This window comes from Mytilus galloprovincialis, chromosome 1, assembly GCF_965363235.1.
Source record: "Mytilus galloprovincialis chromosome 1, xbMytGall1.hap1.1, whole genome shotgun sequence".
Lineage (NCBI taxonomy): Eukaryota > Metazoa > Mollusca > Bivalvia > Mytilida > Mytilidae > Mytilus > Mytilus galloprovincialis.
Genome location: NC_134838.1, coordinates 7,200,247 through 7,223,628, shown reverse-complemented (window position 1 = coordinate 7,223,628; position 23,382 = coordinate 7,200,247). Strand labels below are relative to the sequence as shown.

At 32.6% G+C, this 23,382-nt stretch overlaps 1 protein-coding gene across 2 annotated transcripts in view; it reads right to left on the bottom strand.

Moving 5' to 3' along the window:
• The window catches only part of LOC143064332 (phosphatidylinositol-glycan-specific phospholipase D-like), a 45,596-nt gene extending 32,241 nt beyond the window's left edge, over window positions 1–13,355 (bottom strand). Inside the window, exons 1-6 of one of the 2 annotated variants that reach the window (XM_076237102.1) lie at window positions 13,245–13,283; window positions 11,937–12,062; window positions 9,192–9,387; window positions 8,140–8,195; window positions 6,191–6,269; window positions 4,430–4,527 (exon numbers count right to left, since the gene is read on the bottom strand). In XM_076237102.1, coding sequence (XP_076093217.1) covers window positions 4,430–4,527; window positions 6,191–6,269; window positions 8,140–8,195; window positions 9,192–9,288 — 330 coding nt within the window. In that variant the 5' untranslated portion in view covers window positions 9,289–9,387; window positions 11,937–12,062; window positions 13,245–13,283. Of the gene's footprint in view, window positions 1–4,429; window positions 4,528–6,190; window positions 6,270–8,139; window positions 8,196–9,191; window positions 9,388–11,936; window positions 12,063–13,244 lie in introns of both variants that reach the window. The other variant, XM_076237096.1, reaches the window with a different exon arrangement.
• Between the last annotated feature and the right edge of the window lie 10,027 nt (window positions 13,356–23,382).

Genomic DNA, 23,382 nt, shown 5'->3' with positions numbered 1-23,382 from the left:
TTATCCGACTAGTTAACTAACTTGATACGGAAAATTTTATTCTTTTTTTTTTAAATAACCAGGATCTGTTATATTAGACTGATAATATAGGAATTAGTGAAAAAGTCAAAATTTCAAATCATAAATAAGTCTTCCGTGAAATCTAATTAGTTCATAATTCTTTTATGTAATAAACTTTATTCAAATAAATTAGGATCTTCGCTCCACTGATCACCCGCATGGCTAAAGGTATTACTCCCAAAGGTATTGGAGGGGGTGTGAGGTGACACGTCCAGGTATTCAAGCGATTTCCTGTCGAGTTTGCAAATTCATGCATTGTTTCACTTCTTAGTGTATTGATAAGTGTACACGGCCGATAACTTATAACTTTCCATTTTGAACTATTAGGTGTATAATATACATCTCTATCTTGCGTGTCCGAAAGTGATATTACTAAACTCATACGCTTGTTTATGAATAACATTTCTGGTGAAAAGAAATTTATTCATAAAATATAAATAATACCAAAAAAAAAAAAAAAAAAACAGATTTGATGAAATAAAAATCTATATACGTATTTTTTCCAAGTGTAAATTTGGTAAAATGTAACATATACTCGTTGTCAATGGTGAAGGCCAGAAATATTGATTTAAAAAAATGTACGCACTTGTCGACCATTCGTATATACGCCTGGATTATAAGTTACGGAACTATAGCGCAAATTAAAATATATACATGTTTACATAGAACATAAGAAAGAAACATACATTTTGCGTAAATTGGGGTAAAAGTTTTGTAAAATGACAAGTTCACGTATGCCAACAGTATGTAATCATCAAATGTCGATAGACTATTGTATACCAAAAGAAGAAGAAGAAGAAGAGATTTAAATACTGGTCGATATATAACTTTATTTGGCTCATCGAAGTTATGGACATTTATATATCAATTAGATTGTTCTCGAAAAAAGGAAGAAATTCGCCATCATCACAATTGTTCCGACATGCATGTAATATATACGCAACTGGAAGTACACTAATACCGAGGGATGTGAATATTTTCCAGGAAAACTATAGAGTATCAAAGTTTCAAATCAATTTCGGAATTTATTTTCGCTCTTGATATTCAGTGACAGCAATTTGCAGAATAAACTGCTTGTCTGCTTTACTGGTATTCTTGCCAGTTGAAACAGACTTATAATTACATTACAAAATAGGGAAAGATGACATTTAATTCGTTCATTTTTTTTTATACATCGTTGGTCAAATAGCTAAAGTATTATATATAGTTACGGTGTGAGACGAAGAGTATTTTAAGAAGGACATTCCCGATTATGTATAAATTTTGTTGATGTTTTTCACACTTAAAAAGCATATCTGTTCGTAATTTGTTGATTCCATTCCAATTAGATCCCTTAATTTCCTGTCATTTTTTTTAAAACATCTTTTTTCAAATATCTGAAGTATTCATGTGTTGTGAGATTTAAAATATTTTGATGAGCACATTAATTCCTAAATAGGTAATTAAAGATCACTTTGGATTGACTAAAATATATAATTGCAATTGTTAATGATCTGTTTGAAATATTTAAGGCTGCCGATCCTTATTTGAAATAGTACAATTTTTAGTTCATAAACTCGTGTTTAGAAGGCTATTTTTATTTATAAATACTTCAATTAAAATAATTCAGTATTTTATCGTTACTAAAGTATTCAAAAGTCATAATTCATTAAAAGTGATCTTATGCAAAATATAAAAATATACAACAGCTATCCAGTTATTGTGCGATCTTATTATTCCCGTTAATTAATTTTAATTATTTTTTTTTACATTCATGTGTCTGAAACTTTGTCTGACTCCCGTTTACAATTGATACGAAATGTTCTTCACACCTGAAATGCCAGTGAACCGTGACGCCTAGATTTCACTGAATGAGGATCAAAAGATTAGAATTACATAATGCTAATCTTTTAATTACCTTGAGTTAAACTACGCATTCCACATTCTTTAGGTGTCACAAAACAATACACATTTTATTGTTTCCACCGTACAAGCAAGTGAAAATGATTGCTGGAATGAAGCAAAAAGGTCAGAATACAAACATGTATTTTTAATACACTATCGATCATGTCAGTTTCATATGTTTGTTTAAAGTATTTTTAGAAAAAAAATTCATAAAAATGTTCTATTGTATGATTTACTTTTATTATTAAAATTCGTTTTAAAAAATCAACATGATCTAATTTTAAAAGTTGCATGGCTATCACTTATTTTTAGTTGGTTAATAGCTACACCAAAAGTCGTCGATGCGCTTTAAATCGCGTTAGTAGATGGTTAACGAACAAGACTTAAATGAGATATTTTCACTCCCGGCATGCATCAAAGACTTAAACTACGTCACATAAGTCAGGAAGTTTAAAAAAATAAAATTAATAATTCCCAATTTTCTTCTTTATTAGATTTCATATCAAAATAAAACTTGGTGAATATGTTTTTCATGGTATTATGAACATAATAAGATGAAAAGTGAAAAATCGCGAATTATCCCTTTAAAATAACCAATTCAGAGGCAGCAACCTAACAATCGGTTGTCTGATTCATATGAAAATTTCAGGGCAGATGGAACTTGACCTGATAAACCATTCAACCTCATTTTTTAAACTAGTTACCCCAATGATGATTGTTGCCAAGTTTGGTTCAATTTGGCCCAGTAGTTTGAGAGGAGAAGATTGTAAAAGATAATTAAGATTTACGCAAAATGGTTAAAAATTGACTATAAAGGGCCATAACTCCTATGATGACTTATTAGTAAATCTTACTTTGCTGAACATTTTTGCTGTTTACAGTTTATCTCTATCTATAATAATATTCTTGATAATAACCCAAAACAGCAAAATTTCCTTAAAATTACCAATTCAGGGGCAGCAACCTAACAACGGGTTGTCCGATTCATCTGAAAATTTCAGGGCAGATAGATCTTGACCTGATAAACAATTTTAACACATGTCAGATTTGCTCTAAATGCTTTGGTTTTTGAGTTATAGGCTAAAAACTGCATTTTACCCCTATGTTCTATTTTTAGCCATGGCGGCCATGTTTTTTGATGAAATTGAAATTAAAACATAAACTTTATTCTAGATACCCTAGGAATCAATCAGATGAAGTTTGGTTTGAATTGGTTCAGTAGTTACAGAGGAGAAGATCTTTGAAATAGTTTACGACGGACGGAAGACGACGGACGCCAAGTGATGGCAAAAGCTCACATTTCCTTTTGGAAAGGTGAGCTAAAAAAGGGAACTGTACATTTAGAATTCTGACATGGTTCCTTATATCCTAAAACAACTACCTGAGTATGTATCATAGCTGATAAAACAACTACCTGAGTATGTATCATAGCTGATAAAACGAAGGTAGGTATTGTCATAATAAATGAAAGATGATAAAACACAGGTGCTGTAGCATATTAATCTATTGTAATAAAAATTCATAATATCTAATAAAATTTGTAGATTTAGCTAACAAAGTCCTTACATTTGTATAAAGTAACATTCGTTTATAGTGGAAATTGTTTTTTAATGTTAAATAAGCTACAATTAAAAATTGCTTGCTAGTCCCTCTCTGTGATTAATATTAGATAACTCTGGTTAATTTCCCAATCAATCTATCATGAAGGAGGGATAATTAATTCAATTTTAATTTATAGTCTTTTTCAAAAATGATGAACGGTTCTTTATATTGGTATGTAATCATTTTAAACATTTCAAATTTATGAAATTATATTTTCGTACATCACTGCTTTTGATACACCAATAACAAAAACTGAAATATATTGAATTGATACATTTTATAATTATTCAAAATTATATCAGAAACCTATACTTAATTATAAAATTATGAACCTGTTAAAGGGAGACAATACATTTGTACTCTCATAACTTTTTTTTTGAATCGGCACACAATACAAAGGAATGTCTCTTGCATACAAATGGCACATCAATATAATTAATTAACTGTGCATTCGTGCTCCACCTTCAAATGAAGATTCTAAATTATAAATATTACCAAAAGTTGTTAATCTATAGGATAGTGAAGACTAATGAAAGCTAACCCACTGTAAAAAATATTTCTTTGAAATTTTAAAAAACTTCCTCAGAAAAATGCTTGAGCCACTTGACTTTTATAGCTCATAATTAACGTTCTTACACAATATTTTAATAAAGTAGTTAAAGATTATTTACTTCTTAAAGAGTAAGACGCAATAAAAATTGTATGCTTGCATCATCTTACCCAAATACAGATTTAATTAAGTCCTGAACTATTTCGACATTTGTTTGTTTATTTTTATCAATACCGGTTTGTAAACAAATCACAAGTACATGTTAAGATTCGACTAAATACCTATATCCCGATAACGTCAGGTAAATATGCTACATAATGACTGAAAGCTTACCAGGTCCCATGGCTGTGGATACGTCTTTCTTATGTAATTCACAGATGCATTCAGAAAGGGAGTCCAGTGTGTATCTTCTGACACATTGTGGAATTTATCTACAAAAAAATCAAAACTATTACTACAATTTGCTTATTGCAATAGGGAAATATGTTCATAGCCTTTTTCAGCAGCAACAGCTTAGTATGTTGAAATCAGAATATTGTTAAAAATAGATCATAAAAAATACATCTGATGTATAGCATAAGCAATTCACTCTTTTCAGATTTATGCAAGGGGGTAAAGGGAAACCAAAACCTTACTCAATCATAAAGGTGTGAAAAAACAAAGGTTTTTGGCAAAACAATGACCAATTAGCTAATCATTGTCCTATCGAAGGTCAGTGATTCCAGGTACTCTGGCTTCCTCCACCAATAAAAACTGGCTGCCAAGAATATAGCCAAAAAGTGGTGCTTAAAAGTGGCATTAAAACATCTACAATCAATCAATTGATTACCTAATACCTAATAAAAATAATGTATTATCAACCTCTTTCAAAACTTACATTGCAATGGATGTAAGATGCGATCTTAAACAATTACATAGCCACAACTGTCTTTTATTCTGATCAATCAAAGAATTCTTTTCAAATTTAAAAAGTATATAATAAATGTTCATAAAAAGAGTAAAGGAAATCATTAATGCTTACTGCTAATTTCTTCAATATCAGTAACTTACATACCACCGAAACAAGTGAGACCTATTCTGGTATCATACATACCACCGAAACAAGTGGGACATATTCTGGTATCATATGTAACAGAGGGGGTCGGTGACGACACCTCCCGGGACGTGTAGTGGCCAGTACTTCGTCCCTATTCGACCATCGGGATACCTGATATCAGATTATGGCTGAACAACAAACAATTAATCAAATGAAAACTATATTTTATTTACAAATGTACAATAATTGCATGAATTTAAACAAAGTCGGATAAAACAGGAGTCAGAAAACTTTCTAAACGGAGTTCAAAAATAAAGTAATTTCAAATGTAAAATGAAAAATAGAGTGTTCCCAGAGTTAGTCTATTAAGTAAAATAAGGTAAATTTTTTTAGTAAAATTGCACCAAAAAGGGGTGACTAACTCTGGCGAACTGCACCGAAGGGGTGGCCAACTCTAGACTCGAATAGTACTAATTTTAGTTCCGGCGAGTATTTGGAGGCCTGTGCAAGGCCGACTCCGACTGAATATCAAATGATATCCTAAACTTGTCATTAATCAGGAGAACTTTAACAGAAAAGGTACTGAAGAAAAGTTAAATAAATGAATATTCTTAAAACATTATAAAAACATCAAAAGTTAAATACTAAAACAGTTAAATTAACATTCTTTACTTTTATCCTACTCTATTTAAATCAAATCAAACCTAAAATAAACATTTAAATAGTAAATAATTAATCTGTCCAAATTAAGGGGAATTAATCAGGCACATCAAAGCACATCTATTACAATTACATACCACCGAAACAAGTGGGACATATTCTGGTATCATACATACCACCGAAACAAGTGGGACATATTCTGGTATCATACATACCACCGAAACAATTTGGACCTATTCTGGTATCATACATACCACCGAAACAATTTGGACCAATTCCAGTAAAATATGTACCCCCAAAATTAAGTGGGATGCATACCGGTAACATACGTACCATCGAAACTCATTCCAGTAACATACAAACCCCCAAAGCAAGTGGGACATATTCCAGTAACATACCTATAAAACAAGTAGGACCATAAAAAGAATCTGGGTAGCCACTTCCTGCTTGTAATGCATCTCTATGTTTGTCCAACAACTGAAAAAAAAATGTCTATATTAATTACACTATCCCTTTGTTTGTCACATAACTGAAAAATAAATTAATCAGAATGTCTGCATTAATTACACTATTGCTTAAAATAGAGATAAGAAGATGTGGTATGTGTGCTAATAAGACAACTCTCCATCCAAGTCATAATTTGTAAAAGTTAACCATTATTGATCAAAATACAGTCTTCAACTCAGAGCCTTGGCTCACACCAAACAGCAAGCTATAAAGGGGCCCAAAAATTACTAGTGTAAAACCATTCAAATAAGGAAAATCAACTACTAAACATCAGATTCCTGTCAGACTTACGTGTAACATCACAACATAAAAAGACTCACTTCTGGTTTAATTTTCCTTTTTTTCTTTTAAAGTATGTTTTAGTCACATGAGTGTTTTAACAAATCATTTATTCAGGTATTTATGATATAAAGATGGGATACAAAGATCGATTCATTTTCTAGTGTTGCATTTCTTCCAGTTTATATTTGACAAATTAAATTTACTATTTTTCCCCAATGTACATGATGTATAAACAATGAAGTGTTCTTACCTGCCTACAGAGATGGGTCCGATTACTTGCAATGTAATTGATTAAATTACAATTACTTTGTCATTTGTACGATTAAATTAAATTAATGATTACATCATTTCTGAAAATATCTGATTAAATTAATGATTACATTGGCAAAGTAATCATGATTACATCTGATTACAATGAATTTAAAAACAAAACATTTTGAATGATGTGAATGAATAAACATTCAATATATCTATAGCATTTTTGAGAAAGTAATGTATATGATACATTATAAAATGATAACTTCAAACTTCATCTTTTTAATAAACACCAAATTTCCCTACATATACATACATGAACATTGTGTCACTAGTTATTATACATTACACTTTATCACCAATGGTCTCTGAATTATTTTGAATTAAATTTAATAAAGATTAATAAAGAGTTTTTTGTTTGTTTTCTGACCTCTTTCATACTTATATGTATTCCAAGGTGCAGTTTATGGAAGTTAAAATATGGATGAAATAAAGTTACCAGTTAAAACTATGTTAAATTTTAATAGAAATGTTTAATCAAATTTTAAACAATATATAAGTACTAAAAATCATTGCATTTTACATGTCCAGTCCAAATACATTTTTAAAAAAATTTAAACAACATATTTGTCCCAATTTTGTTAGTGCTAATTAGATAAATTTTCATGTCTGATTTATCTTTTATCATATATATTTCCCTACAGCTATACTCAATTGGTAATTGCAATAAAAACAAACCTTAATTAGTCTCATACCTGTCAATTCAAAGTTGACAAAAATCACAAAAATTAACAAAAGATTATAATTCAGTGTTAAAGAAAAGTATTACTTGAATATATAACAGTTATTATCAAATATTAATATGAAGATCATTACAAAACAATGAATATACAAGATATATAATTTTATTATATGTCTCTGCTTAGGCTAATGATGACTTTTCAATACTGTAACAGTTTATTTTTTTACTGAAGAAGACAGGCTTAAAGTCAACCAAACTATTTTAGCATGTTAAATATTTATCAATTTGAATATGAATAACAAAGAGGTTCTTTTAATGACCAAAAACACAATTTTAGATTTTTTTCATTGTAATCAGAATGTAATCAAAAAGTAATCAGGATTACAGGGTATTTTGAAAAGTAATTGATTAAATTAAATAACATGTAATCAGATTTTTGACTGATTAATGATTACAGTGATTACTTGAAAAATTGTAATCAATTACAGCTGATTAACGATTACAATTACAATTACCCCAAGTCTGCCTATAACAAGTATAATTATTATATTTCTTGCTTACCTGCCTATAATCATTATATTTATCATTGGCATCATAAAATTCTCTTGCTCTCCCACCTATAATTAATAACACAACTTCATAGAATATAGAATTTAACTTGAGACTCCCAGGGAGCATTTATGGCTTGTATATTCAATAAGAACAAACTCTCACAGCACAGAACCATTTAGCAACATTTTGTCTCAGACCTGAACGCTTACAACCCTCTTCACTTTAAAAGATGTGTGTGTTTTACTCTTTTTGTTCAGTTTTAAGTAACCCATTAACAGAGGTATAATTGTCTTGTGTACAACAACTGTATCCTTTCATTTTCACAGATTGTAATACAGTATAGCATGATACAGGTTATGTTCTTCTTATATATTTCTTCTTTTTGATGCTACTAGAGGGATTGTACTTGATTTTCATATAATGAAGACATAATATTTCAATCAGTTTAATTGAGGTCTGGAGTTGGCATGTCAGTAACTGCTAGTAGTCCTGTTTTAATTTATGTATCATTGTCATTTTACTCAGTTTCTTTTTTTACCTTTTCTGACATGGGACTCTGACTTCTTTGATACTGATTTTTAGTGTGCGTATCACTATGAGTTTCTAATTCTTCATTGGCTGGAGGTAAAAAGGGGGTTGAGATCTCACAAAACATTTTTAACCCCGCCACATTTTTGCGCCTGTCCCTAAGTCAGGAGCCTCTGACAGAGTCTGGCCTTTGTAAGTCTTGTATGTTTATTAATTTTAGTTCATTTATATGTTTTGGAGTTTTGTGTGCGTCCATTTTCAATGAACTAGTACACACTTTTATTTAGGGGCCAGCTGAGGACCACACGCAGGTGAGGGTTTTTCTCACTGCGTAGAAGAACCATTGGTGGCCTAAGCTGTTGTCTGCTTTTGGGTCAGGTTGCTGTTTCCTTGACATATTCCCCATTCCCATACTCTATTTTATCAATTAATCTGATTATTAATTACTGGTAAGAGCTATTCATTTTGACTTGACCTACTGATTACTTATTACTAGTAATTTAGAAATTTTAAAGGTATTTATTTTGACTTACTGATTAACATGTGAGTGACAGTACCACATCCACTGCCATATGGGATGAACTGCATTAAACATGTTAAACAGGTGAATAAAACTGATACTGTAAACATGGCGTTTCTCAATTCCTCAATAGTTCTTCTTAATTCATTTCCTGAAACCTGAATTCATTACAAAAATGAGAATACCTAGCAGGAGGTATCACTGCTTCCCTGTAATAAAAAGGATTAAAAGACACTTTAAATAAAAATTTGTGAATACAGAAGTCATTCTAAAAGCATATTTTCTTATTTACAGTATAAATGAATATGTGCAAATATGATGTTATTCAGGTCTCAAACAGGGTATATCATGTGTCATTCCTGGCTTATGGTTTATATTCCATGATCCATACTATATGCGAAAGGGGTATAAACCCCAAGCCAGGAATGTCACATTATATACCCTGTTTGAAGCCTTAATTATACATATATAACAGATGTCCCCTACTTTTTCCAGTTCATGTACCAGATAATTGTTAAATATTTACCATCATTTGACCATGCAGTATGTATATATTCTGAAGAATTTTGTAATTTGCTGGTAAAATAATTTACTGTGTATGCAATAGTTTGTAGTAACACTTTAAGACAAAAATTAAGTGTTTGATACATGTGTATTAACTAATGCATGATTTTAAATGAACAAGAGTGCACACGCTGAAATGTCTCGCCTTCTATACTAATCATTGATATTATGTTGATAGTCCTAAGTATAAAGCTAAGCTTTAATACAACTGTCACATAAACTTAACATTAACCAAGATAACTAAACAAAGACCAATGAACCTTAAAAATGAGGTCAAGGTCAGATGAACCATGCCAGGCAGACATGTACAGCTAACAATGCTTCTATACAACATATATAGTTGACCTATTACTTATAGTTTAAGAAAAATAGACCAAAACACAAAAACTTAACACTGTGCAATGAACCGTGAAAATGAGGTCACGGTCAAATAAAACCTGCGCGACTGACATAAAGATCATAAAATTTTTCCATACACCAAATATAGATGACCTATGGCATATAGTATTAGATAAAAAGACCAAAACTCAAAAACTTAACTTTGACCACTGAACCGTGAAAATGAGGTCAAGGTCACATGACATCTGCCCGCTAGATAGGTACACCTTACAATCATTCCATACAACAAATATAGTAGACCTATTGCATATAGTATGAGAAAAACAGACCAAAACACAAAAATTTAACTATAACCACTGAACCATGAAAATGAGGTCAAGGTCAGATGACACCTGCCAGTTGGACATGTACACCTTACAGTCCTTCCATACACCGAATATACTAGCCCTATTGCTTGTAGTATCTGAGATATGGACTTGACCACCAAAACTTAACCTTGTTCACTGATCCATGAAATGAGGTCGAGGTCAAGTGAAAACTGTCTGACAGACATGAGGACCTTTCAAGGTACACACATATCAAATATAGTTATCCTATTACTTATAATAAAGAGAGAATTCAACATTACAAAAAATCTGAACTTTTTTTTCAAGTGGTCACTGAACCATGAAAATGAGGTCAAGGACATTGGACATGTGACTGACGGAAACTTCGTAACATGAGGCATCTATATACAAAATATGAAGCATCTAGCTCTGCCACCCTCTAAAATATAAAGCTTTTAAGAAGTGAGCTAACACCGCCGCCGCCGCCGCCGCCGCCGGATCACTATCCCTATGTCGAGCTTTCTGCAACAAAAGTTGCAGGCTCGACAAAAACCTATAGTATTGATGACGGACACACATCAATATTCTCCCACTGTGAGATTCTGTATGACTTAAGACTACATCAAATAGAAAAGTTTGTTATGTTGACATTGTTGGGCTTCTATTTGTTTATACATGCATGCAGGATGACAATTAAATGATTGTGTATGCCTTAGGACAAAAAATAATTATATTTTAAAAATCACTTAAAAGAATTATACCTCTATTCAATGTTTGAGTTGGAATTTATAAGAAATGTATTGAACCAATTTTAATATAAAGTGAATGAACTTGCATGGAATGCATCATTTGTGACAATATGGTTGATCATCTAAAATAAATAAATCTTTATATTAAAAGCTGTACAAATGGGATACAAATATAAACATGATGAAAAAGGAAAGAAACAAACAACACACCTTGAATAGGATATAACCATATACATGTATTAAGTCATAATAAAGTATTTATTAACTCTTATATATGTGTTTTGTAGATGAATAAATAAACAGGCTATATATTTCACTTGAAAATATCGTTCGCGCAAAACCTTCCCCTCAGCTCTCACTCTTTGAAGGTTTCAGAGGTTGGCAGGTATGGTGATGGTAATTTCAGTTATTTCCTTAATAACAATTTTTTGTTGTTTTACCTATCAGACAGGTACACTGCAATTTGGACTCTCCTGGGACTTTTTTTCACTTGTAAAGCAATTGGACAGCCTTCAACATTTGTTCAATGTTGAATCCTAATAAATTTGCCAGATTACTAGCAAACCAAGCTTTCCTCTTATTCATTAATTCAGTGTGCTAAGCAGATATGAAGCAAATATAACTTTTAAATTATTGTGTCCAACCAGGCTGAGTATCAAAATCACAACCTCCAGCACTCAAGGCAAGCAAGCTACAATGAGACCAGTAAGCTGGTTTCTAACTGATAAAGGATGTGTGAAAAAGTTTCCATATTAAATACCAATACATGTATTATCGCACCTTAGGTAAATGAGTGATGTTTTGATTGGTAGAACGCTGCCACAAGGGGCCTCCAATGGATCTGTACATGCTGTATGGGATCAGTAAATTTCATATTGGTATCATGACACCACTTCTACCATTAACCTAGTCCAAATGCGTCAAAGAAAAAAAGTATAATATAGCCTTACAAGGCATCATCATTATTTGGACTACCAATAACCCTAATTGTTACACAGCAAAATACACACACAGCCACTTCCATCAGTCATGTCAGTGGCAACACACACACAGACAGTTCCATCAGTCATGTCAGTGGTGGATCCAGATTATTTTTTTAAGAGGGTCCTCTGACTGCCATAAGGAATCCGGGTCCGTTCGCGCCCATTCACGTTCGCACCCTATCACGTTCACCCCCTTTCACTTTCGCACCTTAGACATTCAAGCCCAATTTCTATTGGTTTTTTGTTTAATAACTTTGTTATCAAGTTTTGGCAAGTGTATTCCTATAAGTATATTTGTTGTTATTGTCCTAAATTAAAATTAGACAACATGTTTTTTTGTGTTGAATAAATCTTAATCTTGTTTTGGTTAAGTGTATTGCTAACTTTTATTTCATTGTTTCAAAATAAAGTGAGACTATGACAACATATTTTTTTGTGTTGAACAAATTTTAATCATGTTTTGGTTAGTGCATTGCTATGATATTTTGTTTCATTGTTTCAGATCAAAGCCCAGGCCAAGCTGTCAAAATCTTTTGTGTTTTTCATTTAAAATCTTCAATGTTTTTACTCATACCAAGCTAAATACATGCAGTTTTTACATCAAATCAATTTAAAACAACAATCTTGATTTTCTAATTATTCAACTGAAATTTTACATAAAATTGGGTGCGAATGGACCTTGGGTGCGAACGTGCGAGGTGCGAACCTGTAGGGTGCCAAAGTGTATTGGGCACGAACGAACCTGATACCACCATAAGTGGGGGTCGCTACAGTCATGCTTCAGTGATTCCCACTATAATTAACCAAATTGTTCACACAGAGGAGGGCAGGCCCACCCCAGCCCCCGGAGACCCATCTACAATGTATGTTCCCTATTAACCCAAATGATTAATTCAGTCCCTCTCTGAAATCATAAATTTATCGATCTCTCCTTTTTACAATAAGATAAGCTGAATATAACGAATGAATGTCAATATTATAATCCGGTTACTCTGTCATGTCATTCTCTGTTACTTCCTTCATGACCTTTATGAAAAAATTGCCAAACATACTCGGTAAAGATTGAATTTATTATAGTTGTTTTACATACGCAAGAAACAATTACCTGTGATATATCCGTTAAAAGATATTTTAGTTTATAATAATAAGTAGCCCAGATATCCGTAGAGAACCCTGTAGTATTGGGGAAAGAAACGTACAATACAATGTCCGGTTGTTTAATCATTCCTTGTCGTAAGACCACGGAGACTATATCTCAGAGACTTGTCTCTGATATCTCTATCAGTCTATGTATATATGTCTCTGGTATGACCGATGGCTATATTTAGTGCTGAATTTTCCAAGTTCAGAGACGTATACAGTTATCGAATGTATTGTTTCTTTTCTTACCGTTGAACAATAAAATAAGATAAGATATGGGTCATTTTCAAAAAATGTCGAATTTTGAAATTGAAAAATTTATTAAAAGTTACTAATTCAAACAACCCTCTACATAAGGGACGACATCAAAAGTTCAATGTAGGATAAAAAACTTTATTCACATAGTTTTTTCACTGATCCCCACACCCCCCTCTTAACTTAATTTTGGAAAAATTGATTTACCAATAATAGGGATATATGTAAAAATCGATTTTAGATATACAAAACTTGCAGAATTTTAACCCCCCCACCCCCAAACTATTTGATTTAAGTTTTTTATCCTACATCGATCTTTTGATGTCGTCCCTAAGCAAATCAAAACAAATAGTACTTTAAGAACAACATATTAAAAGATGCAATCTTAATGATGTCATACAAGAATATCTTGAAACATTTTTTGATCGGTGGTACAATATTTTGTCTATCCTGTTACCATTTTCAAAAGAAATTTTGGGTTATTAAGAACAGGTTTAGATAAAATGTTAAACTTGTTTTACGTTACCAATTAGATGGTTTTCAAGAGAATAAACTTCTATATATATATTCATTCTGTAAAATAATAGATTATTTGCCAATTTTCTAGGTTGTACTGAAAAATGGCTCTAAAAATTGGTTTTCAAAGGTTGTAAAAATTACCACCAGTAATGCAAGTCTAAGATAGCAATTTATATTGTTCGGCCTTTTTTCACCCTTTCAAATAAACCCAACATCAAGTAAATCCCTCATAAGTTAATTTACTTTTCTCTTTATTTCGTTGGTAACAGGAACGTACGTTTCTGATATATCACTATATAAAAGTCTATCCTGTTACCTTTTTGTCTATCCTGTTACCGATATCAGTATTGCACCTGCAAATGCTTAATTGGGAAGATTAAGACGTTATTACCTTAAGATGAGTTCAAACAATGAAATATTTCATTCGTTTTCCACCTACATGTTAAGATAAAAAAATTAACGACGTTTTTGTCTATAATTGTCTATCCTGTTACTGTAACCATAGCAACCATAGTAACAGGATAGACATAACAGGATAGACAAATTTCTTCGTTTTTGATTGCTGTTGTGAAATAACTACTCCCTTCGGTGAAATGATTATGGTTTTCTATTGTGAATTTGGTTTCCAACACGTTATTGCACTTTTTACAACCATACTGTTAGTGTAATTAATCAAAATGGTTGGTAACAGCATAGACATGAAAAAAAGTACGCTCTATTTTTTTCACTAAATGTCTTGAAATTTCTTTTCTCTACACTGTCGTTCAAGAAACGAGGCGTTTTAAATGTAAAGATTACTTTGCATTTTTGAAATCAACACTGACTGATTCAATATTCATAGGGAGAATAATTTAACGACTGATTTAAGTAGCGGTAACAGGATAGACATGAACCTCCTGTACGCTGATTGAATTTAGTTTGTAGATAATCTGTTACATACAATGATAAAGAAGCTACGATTTTTCGTTAGAATTATAATTAACGTACTTAAAAAGTCCCTTTTGCAGATATCAAGGCGATCAGAAAATCGGAAAAAAATCATTTGAAATGTGTTTTTCTGACAATGTACGCACACAAATACCCCCAAAATCGGCCTTAAATGCAGTTTAATCTTATCAAAATAGATGTAAGGTGTGTTTATTATTAATGTTCTGAATCACAAATCCGACAAGCTTTCATTTAAACCATTACAACTGAAATTTCCATTAGAAATAAAAAAAATTAGCATGGGTGTACTGAAAATTCGACATTTTTTGAAAATGACCCATATATGTTATTGTCAATTAAGGGACTACAAGCCGCCGGGGCATATCGGTCATACAGAGAATACAAGTATAACGAAAAAGAACGTTTGTCGTATAGTCCTACACCAATATCCCCCCCCCCCCCCCAAAAAAAAATATACTGAGTGATCCCCAATTTGATGAAAATAAAATATTCTGGTAAAGCAGATGACTACAAATAATCTGAATCAAGATTTTCGCCATACGATACCTTAATATAGTGTTAAGATCTGTTAAAGTTTGAAAAAAAAAATGATTGATAGCGTCGAAAAACTTTATAAACATGTGGACACGCGCAAAAAAAAATCTGACTTCGAAATAAAACAATACCTCAGTCCCCCTCCTTCTTTCAGAAGATAAATAGTTGATACATACCCGGTTCTAATTTTACTTTTTTTACTTTTTTGTTTCCGTTTAAAATAAACTTTATATCATATTCTTTTAATATTAAATCGGCCTCATTACACTCAATGCCTCTTACCATAATTATATCCTACATTGCTCATATTATCAATTTATTATTTGTGTATTACTTATTGTGTATTTCACTAATGTTTATATAATCATTGTATTATGATGTTTTTGTATCTTGCCCGACAAGGGCCCATGATTGGTATAATAAAATAATGTCTAATGTCTAACGTCTAATGTACCTCACTTACCGTTCTGTTTATGAGTTTGCTATCAATGCAATATCATCAGCACATGTGTATGCTCCATAATTAGTGTCTCCAATATATTTTAATAAACCGGTCAGATAGACACATGAAACGGAACTTAAAAGTCCACCCTGTTTAACTCTTTGTTGCATAGGGAATGGTTCAGAGGTAAGACCATCCCATTTTATCATGTTTATAGAGGTGAATACACGGATACTTAGCTGTCGTATTGATAACCAGGGTGTACCTCCAACGATTGATAGGAAGAGTTTTCGATACAAGCTGCATGTTATGGTTCAAACCAGTTGCAGATTTTGCGCCCATGATTAAGTGCTTTGAAAATTGGTGTTTGATCAAAGTGGATTCTAAATGAATATGAGTACTCAGTAAAGTGGAGGAAGAAACTATAGAAGCAAGTCCTCTTTACCGTGAGCCTGTTCCGTAGAATTTAAATAAAGTCCCCGATAAGATCACGGAGTTGTATTCTAAAAAAAATCCTTATAACTGACCGGAAGAACCGTAATCCCAAGGTAATGTTTTACTTCTCAGTGATACTTTTCTACGTTAAGATTTCATAAACGTTGCTATTGCCATCCTTCGTTTTCTATTCTTCCTATAGGTTTGTTTGTGAACTCTTACGAGAGTAAGACATACGTTTCAGTGTATATGCAGATAATAAAAAAAAACAGAGACTGTTGTTGTGATATATATATTTGATATTCAGTGTTCGCGAAATCTTTTTTTCCCTGGTGGACTGGTCCTTGAAGAAAACCCAAAGGGGGCATAGAGGGCGTACGCCCGCCCCTCCATTTACTTGCACTTTTTTTTTTAAATGTAAACTAAAATGATTGATCAGACTAGATTTCGTTAACTTGTCATTTCCCGTGTATTTTTTATGACAATTCGTTACTTATACAGATATTATTATGTCAAGCCTGCCATATTTGTTTTTAGTATATAAATTACAGGGGCGGATCTAGGATTATGGACAGGGTTGGCGTAGTATATAATCTTTTGCCGAGCGGAGCCGTATTCTGAACCGTCAACCTCGTAAACAATTATTATGGAATTACCGAACGATTTGAAAGCGCTTTTAGCCACCATGAAGTAAGAAGGAAAATAACCTAAGTGGAAATTTACTGCCAGTACTGTCCATGTTACAGTCCAACTCACCTGAATCAAGGCTAAGGACCCGTACACTACATCCAGGAAACCTAAGCCGCCCCTTGAAAGGAAACTGAAGCATCCATCTACCAGGAGACGAAATGCCGAGCGTTTCACCCAGTGGATGGACTCCAAAAAAGCCGTTGCTTCCGCTGCAACCCCTGAACCTACCACCAGTACAAGCGTAGAAAACATCTGTCAGACGCAAACCAGGGATACAGCTATTGGTACACCAAAAACATGTCGTGGAGAACCAGAGGGACTCAGCTGACTGACATAAGGAGGGCCTCACCAGTCACACACCAGTAATAATCAACCAAATTTTCCCCGGTCCCCAATCAGTCAAAACTATAGACCAAGCTGTCATGAGTGATAAGTGTGACACATGGTTCCAAAATAACTGTGAAAATATAAGCGATGACATCTATAATCGCTTAATTGGTTCAGATTGCTCCTGGTATTGTACAAATTGTGGACTACCAAGTTTTGCCACTAGCTTATTTGAAACAATGTTTTAAAATACCTGAAATTTTAAGTATATATAACACATTTGATGAAAGTAATGAGTCATTGAACTATAGTAATCCAGGTTCGCCTCAATTGAATGACATCTTCACAAAAATCAACCATAACTAAGAAAACAACATAACACAAAAGAAGACCACTACCATCTGATACAGAAAAAAATAGAATTATGATAATTAACTGTCAATCAATGAGAAGGAGAAAGGACATCTTCCAGACAGCCATAGGAAAAACACAACCACATATAATTAATTATAGGTACTGATACATTACCAACACCTACGTAACGCACAAGTATTGAGTACTCATTATTGAGTTTAACTACCATATCTAAGAAGAAGAAGACAATATGAAAATACAGTGACCTCAGACGTTGCCGGGACATCAAACACTCCCACATCGTTTTGGAGCAGGCTTGGACGGTACAGCGTTGAGTGATCTCATGAAGTCCATAATTAATTCGTTATGCTTTTCAATGCAATGACATAATTGGTGTTTGCAGATAATCATGAGCTGACCAAACACATCCGTTTAACTGTACTGACTGGGGCGTGACTGGACAACAAATGGAAGTTTTTAACGACCTTGACTGGCTATACAGCCCTTGCACGGTCGGTAATTGATTGGTTGAGATTATATGAAATGGACTTTTTTCATTTAACCTCTTGGGATTATTTCCGGTTCGGCATCCTGAACGATACGGCTAAACTTAAATTTAACTCCAAAACATTGTTTATTGAACAAGTTGTTATATCTGAGAGGAAACGAGGATACCGTACATCAAAACTTAATAGTATGGAGATGTGATTTCAGATCAAACTCATGATCGTCTCAGCTTTTGTAACAATTTTTTTTTCGCGCAAGAATGTAGGAATATGATTCTTTTCGTGTACTCTCGTTGATTTCAGCAATATGGGTTCAATACTGTATGATTTATATATCAAAAAGTACAATTTATTTGAAACAAATGATTAAAACTTGTCGAACAAGCACACAGATTTTCTTGTCGATCTGTTTGAATTAGATTGTCATGAAAGTTTAAAGGGAAACTTCGCAAAAAAATCAAAAATTGATATTATGTTCATTCTGTATAAAAATGTTCAAATTCATAGATATTAAAGTTTTATTCCGCTAGATAAGCGATCACCATCGATTTTAAATTTAGAGTATCAATTCTCCGAGATCCGCCATCTTGTCTTCTTTCCCGATGAATAAAAACGATATGTCTATAAACCACAAAGAAACAAAACTACAGTAACCGATGTAGTCGTAATTGCGTGTCGATATCTTGTCAATCGTACGGTTGTTTAATACGACTAACTAACTTGATACGGAAAATATTCTTACTTTTTTTAAATTACCATGGTCTGTTGTTTTTAAACTGTTGATATTGGAATTAGGTGAAAAGTCAAAGTTGAAATCATAAATAAGTGTTCCGTGAAAATTGTTTTCGAAAATCTAATTTGTTCATAATTCTTTAAAGTAATAAACTTTTTTCAAATATATTTTGATCTTCCCTTATCTGATCACCAGCATGGCTAAAGGTATTACTTCCAAAGGTATTGTGAGGGGTGTGAGGTGACACGTCCAGGTATTCAAGCGATTTCCTGTCGGGCTTGCAAGTTCATGCATCGTTTCACTTCTGCAGGTATTGATCAGTGTACACGGCTGATAACTTATAACTTATAACTTTCCATTTTGAACTATCAGATGTATAATATACAACTCTGTCTTACTTGTCATTACTAAACTCATACGCTTGTTTATAAATAACATTTCTGGTGTAAAGAATATAATTCATAATATATAAATAATACCCAAAAAATAAGATTTGATGAAATTAAAATCTATTTAAATATTTTTTCCAAGGGTGAATTTGGGAAAATGTAATATATAGTCATTGTCAATAGTGAAGGACAAATTGGAACAGACCAGAAATATTGATTTAAAAAAATGTACGCACTTGCCGACGATTCGTTTATACGACTGGATATAAAGTTACGGAACTATAGCGCAATTTAAAATATATACGTGTATACATTGAACCAGAGACATATATACACATGTGTATATATGTCTCTGATTGAACATAAGAAAAAAACATATATTTTGAATGAATAGGGGTAAAAGTGTTGTAAATAGACTAGCCAACGTATGCCAACAGTATGTAATCATCGAATGTCGATAGACTACAGTTGTATACCAAAAGAAGAAGAGAACCAATTTGATTTAAATACAGGTCGATGTATAACTTTTGCTTTGGTTCATTGAAGCTGTGGACCTAGGAAAATCACAGATTTATATTTCAATAAGATTGTTCTCAAACAAAGGAAGGAATTCGTCATCACAATTGTTATATATGCCACTGGACGAACACTAATTATCCCCAGGGGATGTGAATATTTTGCTGGGAAACTTTTGAGTATCAAAGTTTCAAATTAATTTCGGGATTTATTTTCTTTCTTGGTATTCAATAACCGAAAAAAGAATAAATTACTTGTTCGCTAAATAGGGATATTCTTGTCAGATAAAAGAATTTTAGTTATATTTAAAAAATAGGGAAATATGACATTAAATTGGTTCTGTCTTTTTTTAAACATCGTTAAAACGATGTGTGTCTAAGGTGAACGCCACAAGAACCCTGTAATACTAGTACAAGCGTATAGCATGTAAACATTCCTTCTCAATAATATGGTTGTATTGGAAAACTTTTCATACAGATTGACAACTCATTGTCCGATATGCATGTAATATTTGCCACATGACGCCCATAGTTCTTTCTACCATCATCACCTTATTCCTTGATATTGCTGTAAACATCGATGGTTCACACCCAAACAAAATGGGAGTAATGAACCTTCAGAGCTTCTCCGTGTTATACACTTGTGAAATATATAGACGAAATTTCTGTATTGAAATGAATCTACATCTCACAAACAGGATTTTCAAATAACGATTTTGAGTAATCACCTTACAAACCAATATAAACGTATGGCAAGATATAACCATGAAGGAATTTAGTTTTTGTCAGAACTCATCACTATATCATAAACGTATACGTATATATATGCATACAGTTTCAAATATCAAGAACAAGCGTTCGATGTCGATAGTCTGTTCTCTAACTGTTCAGAGTTAGACATGTCACTTGTTCATTCTTGGAAGCCTTCATATTCCCCGTCTAACGATGGGAACTCTTTCTGATTGTGTTGACTATAAATGCTTGTATGGTAATTCTGTCGTTTATCTGTACAAGCGGTTGCATTTCCTCTCCTTTCCCAACAAACAAACGAACGAAACGCAACTAGTCTGATTTCTCTGGAGCTCATCCGCAATGGCTCTTATACGTCAGGAAACTTACATGTATACTAATAATGATTGTTTCATGAACAACGATGTATGAACGAACTATTATAAATTCGTCAATATCTGTAATGCATGACTAAAGTATAACTTTTATTACAACTACTGTATTACTTATTTGGATTAATGACGGCTATCATGTTCAACATTGCACAACTATTATCATAGAATTTTAAAAAAAATCCTCAAAAATCCTCAAAAGATATAATGCCTTAGCTTAGATAATTAGTATTCTTTTCACAAAAAGTTCGTGTAAATGATTGTCAAATGAATTTAATTATGTAAGAATAAAATGTTAAAAAGAAACTAAAAAAAAATTATGCATGTTGTATGTTGTATTTTTTTGTCAATTAAAAACTTTAAAAATGCAATAGTTTTATTAGCATTTAAACACAGCCAGATTTGAATACAAGTTAAGAAATTCCGGTAAAGTCAATGATATCAAACAGATGTACAATGGTATATCAAATTGGGTAATATTGCATTTAGTTTTTATTAAAGATTAAAACTACTATTTTTTGCTTCATATTTGAATCTTTACGCCAATTGCCGCTAAGAAAGTAATCAAAAATTGTTTCCTTTTATTTTTATACACTTTCGGAATTACGAATCTGAATTTTATTTTCAATTAATTTACACAATTTAATTATTGTATCTTTATTCTCATCGTGTATTTAATCTTAGTGTATTAACATCATGACAGCATATACTCTAATCCTTTCTATTTATCCTTTCCAAATAACAACATTTATACCTGTGTACGCTTGAACTCACACCTGCGGCTAAATAGCTACAAGGTAAACGAATTGACCTCAAGCCGAGAAATATACAGTGACCTTTACAAAATAATATACACACTCTGCTCACACATTAGTTGCATTGAAATGATTATCAAAACAATAACGGTAAATAGAACTGAAATATTTTCAGTTCAATATCAGTAAAAATGTTCAATAAATATTTTATGAAAAAAATCTCAACAATAATTAATTAAATTTATTCAAAAACATTTACTAGAGATAATTTTATAGGAGTTTAATTCAATCAATACAAAACGGTATATATATGCATATTCACTTTCGTTCATTCTTATATTGTGGTTTATAACTTCGACCATTCGTCAGCTGTGCGCTTTTAATTACGTATATTGTCGATAAGCTATAAGAGTTAAACAGATTTTATTTTTTCCCAGAATTCAATAAATCGGGCTAATACGTCACGACCCACTCGAGAATTCAACCAAAAAAGTTACAAATACTTGATTTTCTCCGTTATTAGAAGGAATATAAATTTAAAACTTTGCAAATGTGTTTTTTATGTTAAGATGAACATAATTATATGATAAGTAAAAAATCGCGGAATTTCCCTTTAAGGGTGCTCTCGTCGAGGTCCGCGTTAGATAGATAATTACACTATGTCAGTGAGGTTTGGAAAACATTGTAATCTGTCGTTCATTCGCACACATCGTTCAACAACCAAAACCGCAAAATGTCAGACGCACCAGCACCAGTAGTAAAGACCCCAGCTAAGTCACCAAAGAAGAAAGCTGCAGCTAAACCAAAGAAAGTAGCTACTCATCTAAAATACAGCGAGATGGTCGGAAAGGCTATATCTGCTTTGAAAGAGCGTGGAGGCTCCAGCCGTCAAGCCATCCTTAAGTATATCTTAGCAAACTTCAGCGTTGGTAGCGATGCAAAAACAGTAAACACTCACTTGAAGTTAGCTCTGAAATCAGGAGTGAAGAGCAACAGCTTGAAACAGTCGAAGGGTACCGGCGCTTCTGGAAGCTTTAAGATTGGGGAAGTGGCTAAACCAGCTAAGAAACCAGCAAAGAAAGTAGTTAAACCTAAAGCCGCCAAGCCAAAGAAGGCAAAGACACCTACCAAAAAGACTGCCGCAAAGAAACCTGCAGCAAAGAAACCAGCAGGTGAAAAGAAAGCAGCTAAACCAAAAGCAAAGAAACCAGCTGCAAAGAAACCTGCTGCAAAACCTGCTGCCAAATCTGCAAAGAAAGCCACAAAATCTCCCAAGAAGACAAAGGCTGCAGCTAAACCAAAGAAGGCAAAGACACCAAAGAAGAAGTAAATAAAGGAAGCATCCTGAAGCTTTTAAAGCTTAAACAGCCCTTTTAAGGGCTACCAAAATTTTTCAAAAAGAGTCTGAAATTGTTGCATGGTATTAGTCACAAATAAAATATAGCTTGTCCCATATTCTAAATCTCTCTTTTCTTCTCTGCAATTTTTTTCTACTATAAAGTCCATGTGTACTTGCTTAGTTTTACTAGCTTCCACTCTCTGGATCGTGCAGTAAGTGTTTAGTTTTGCTTCTATCTTAA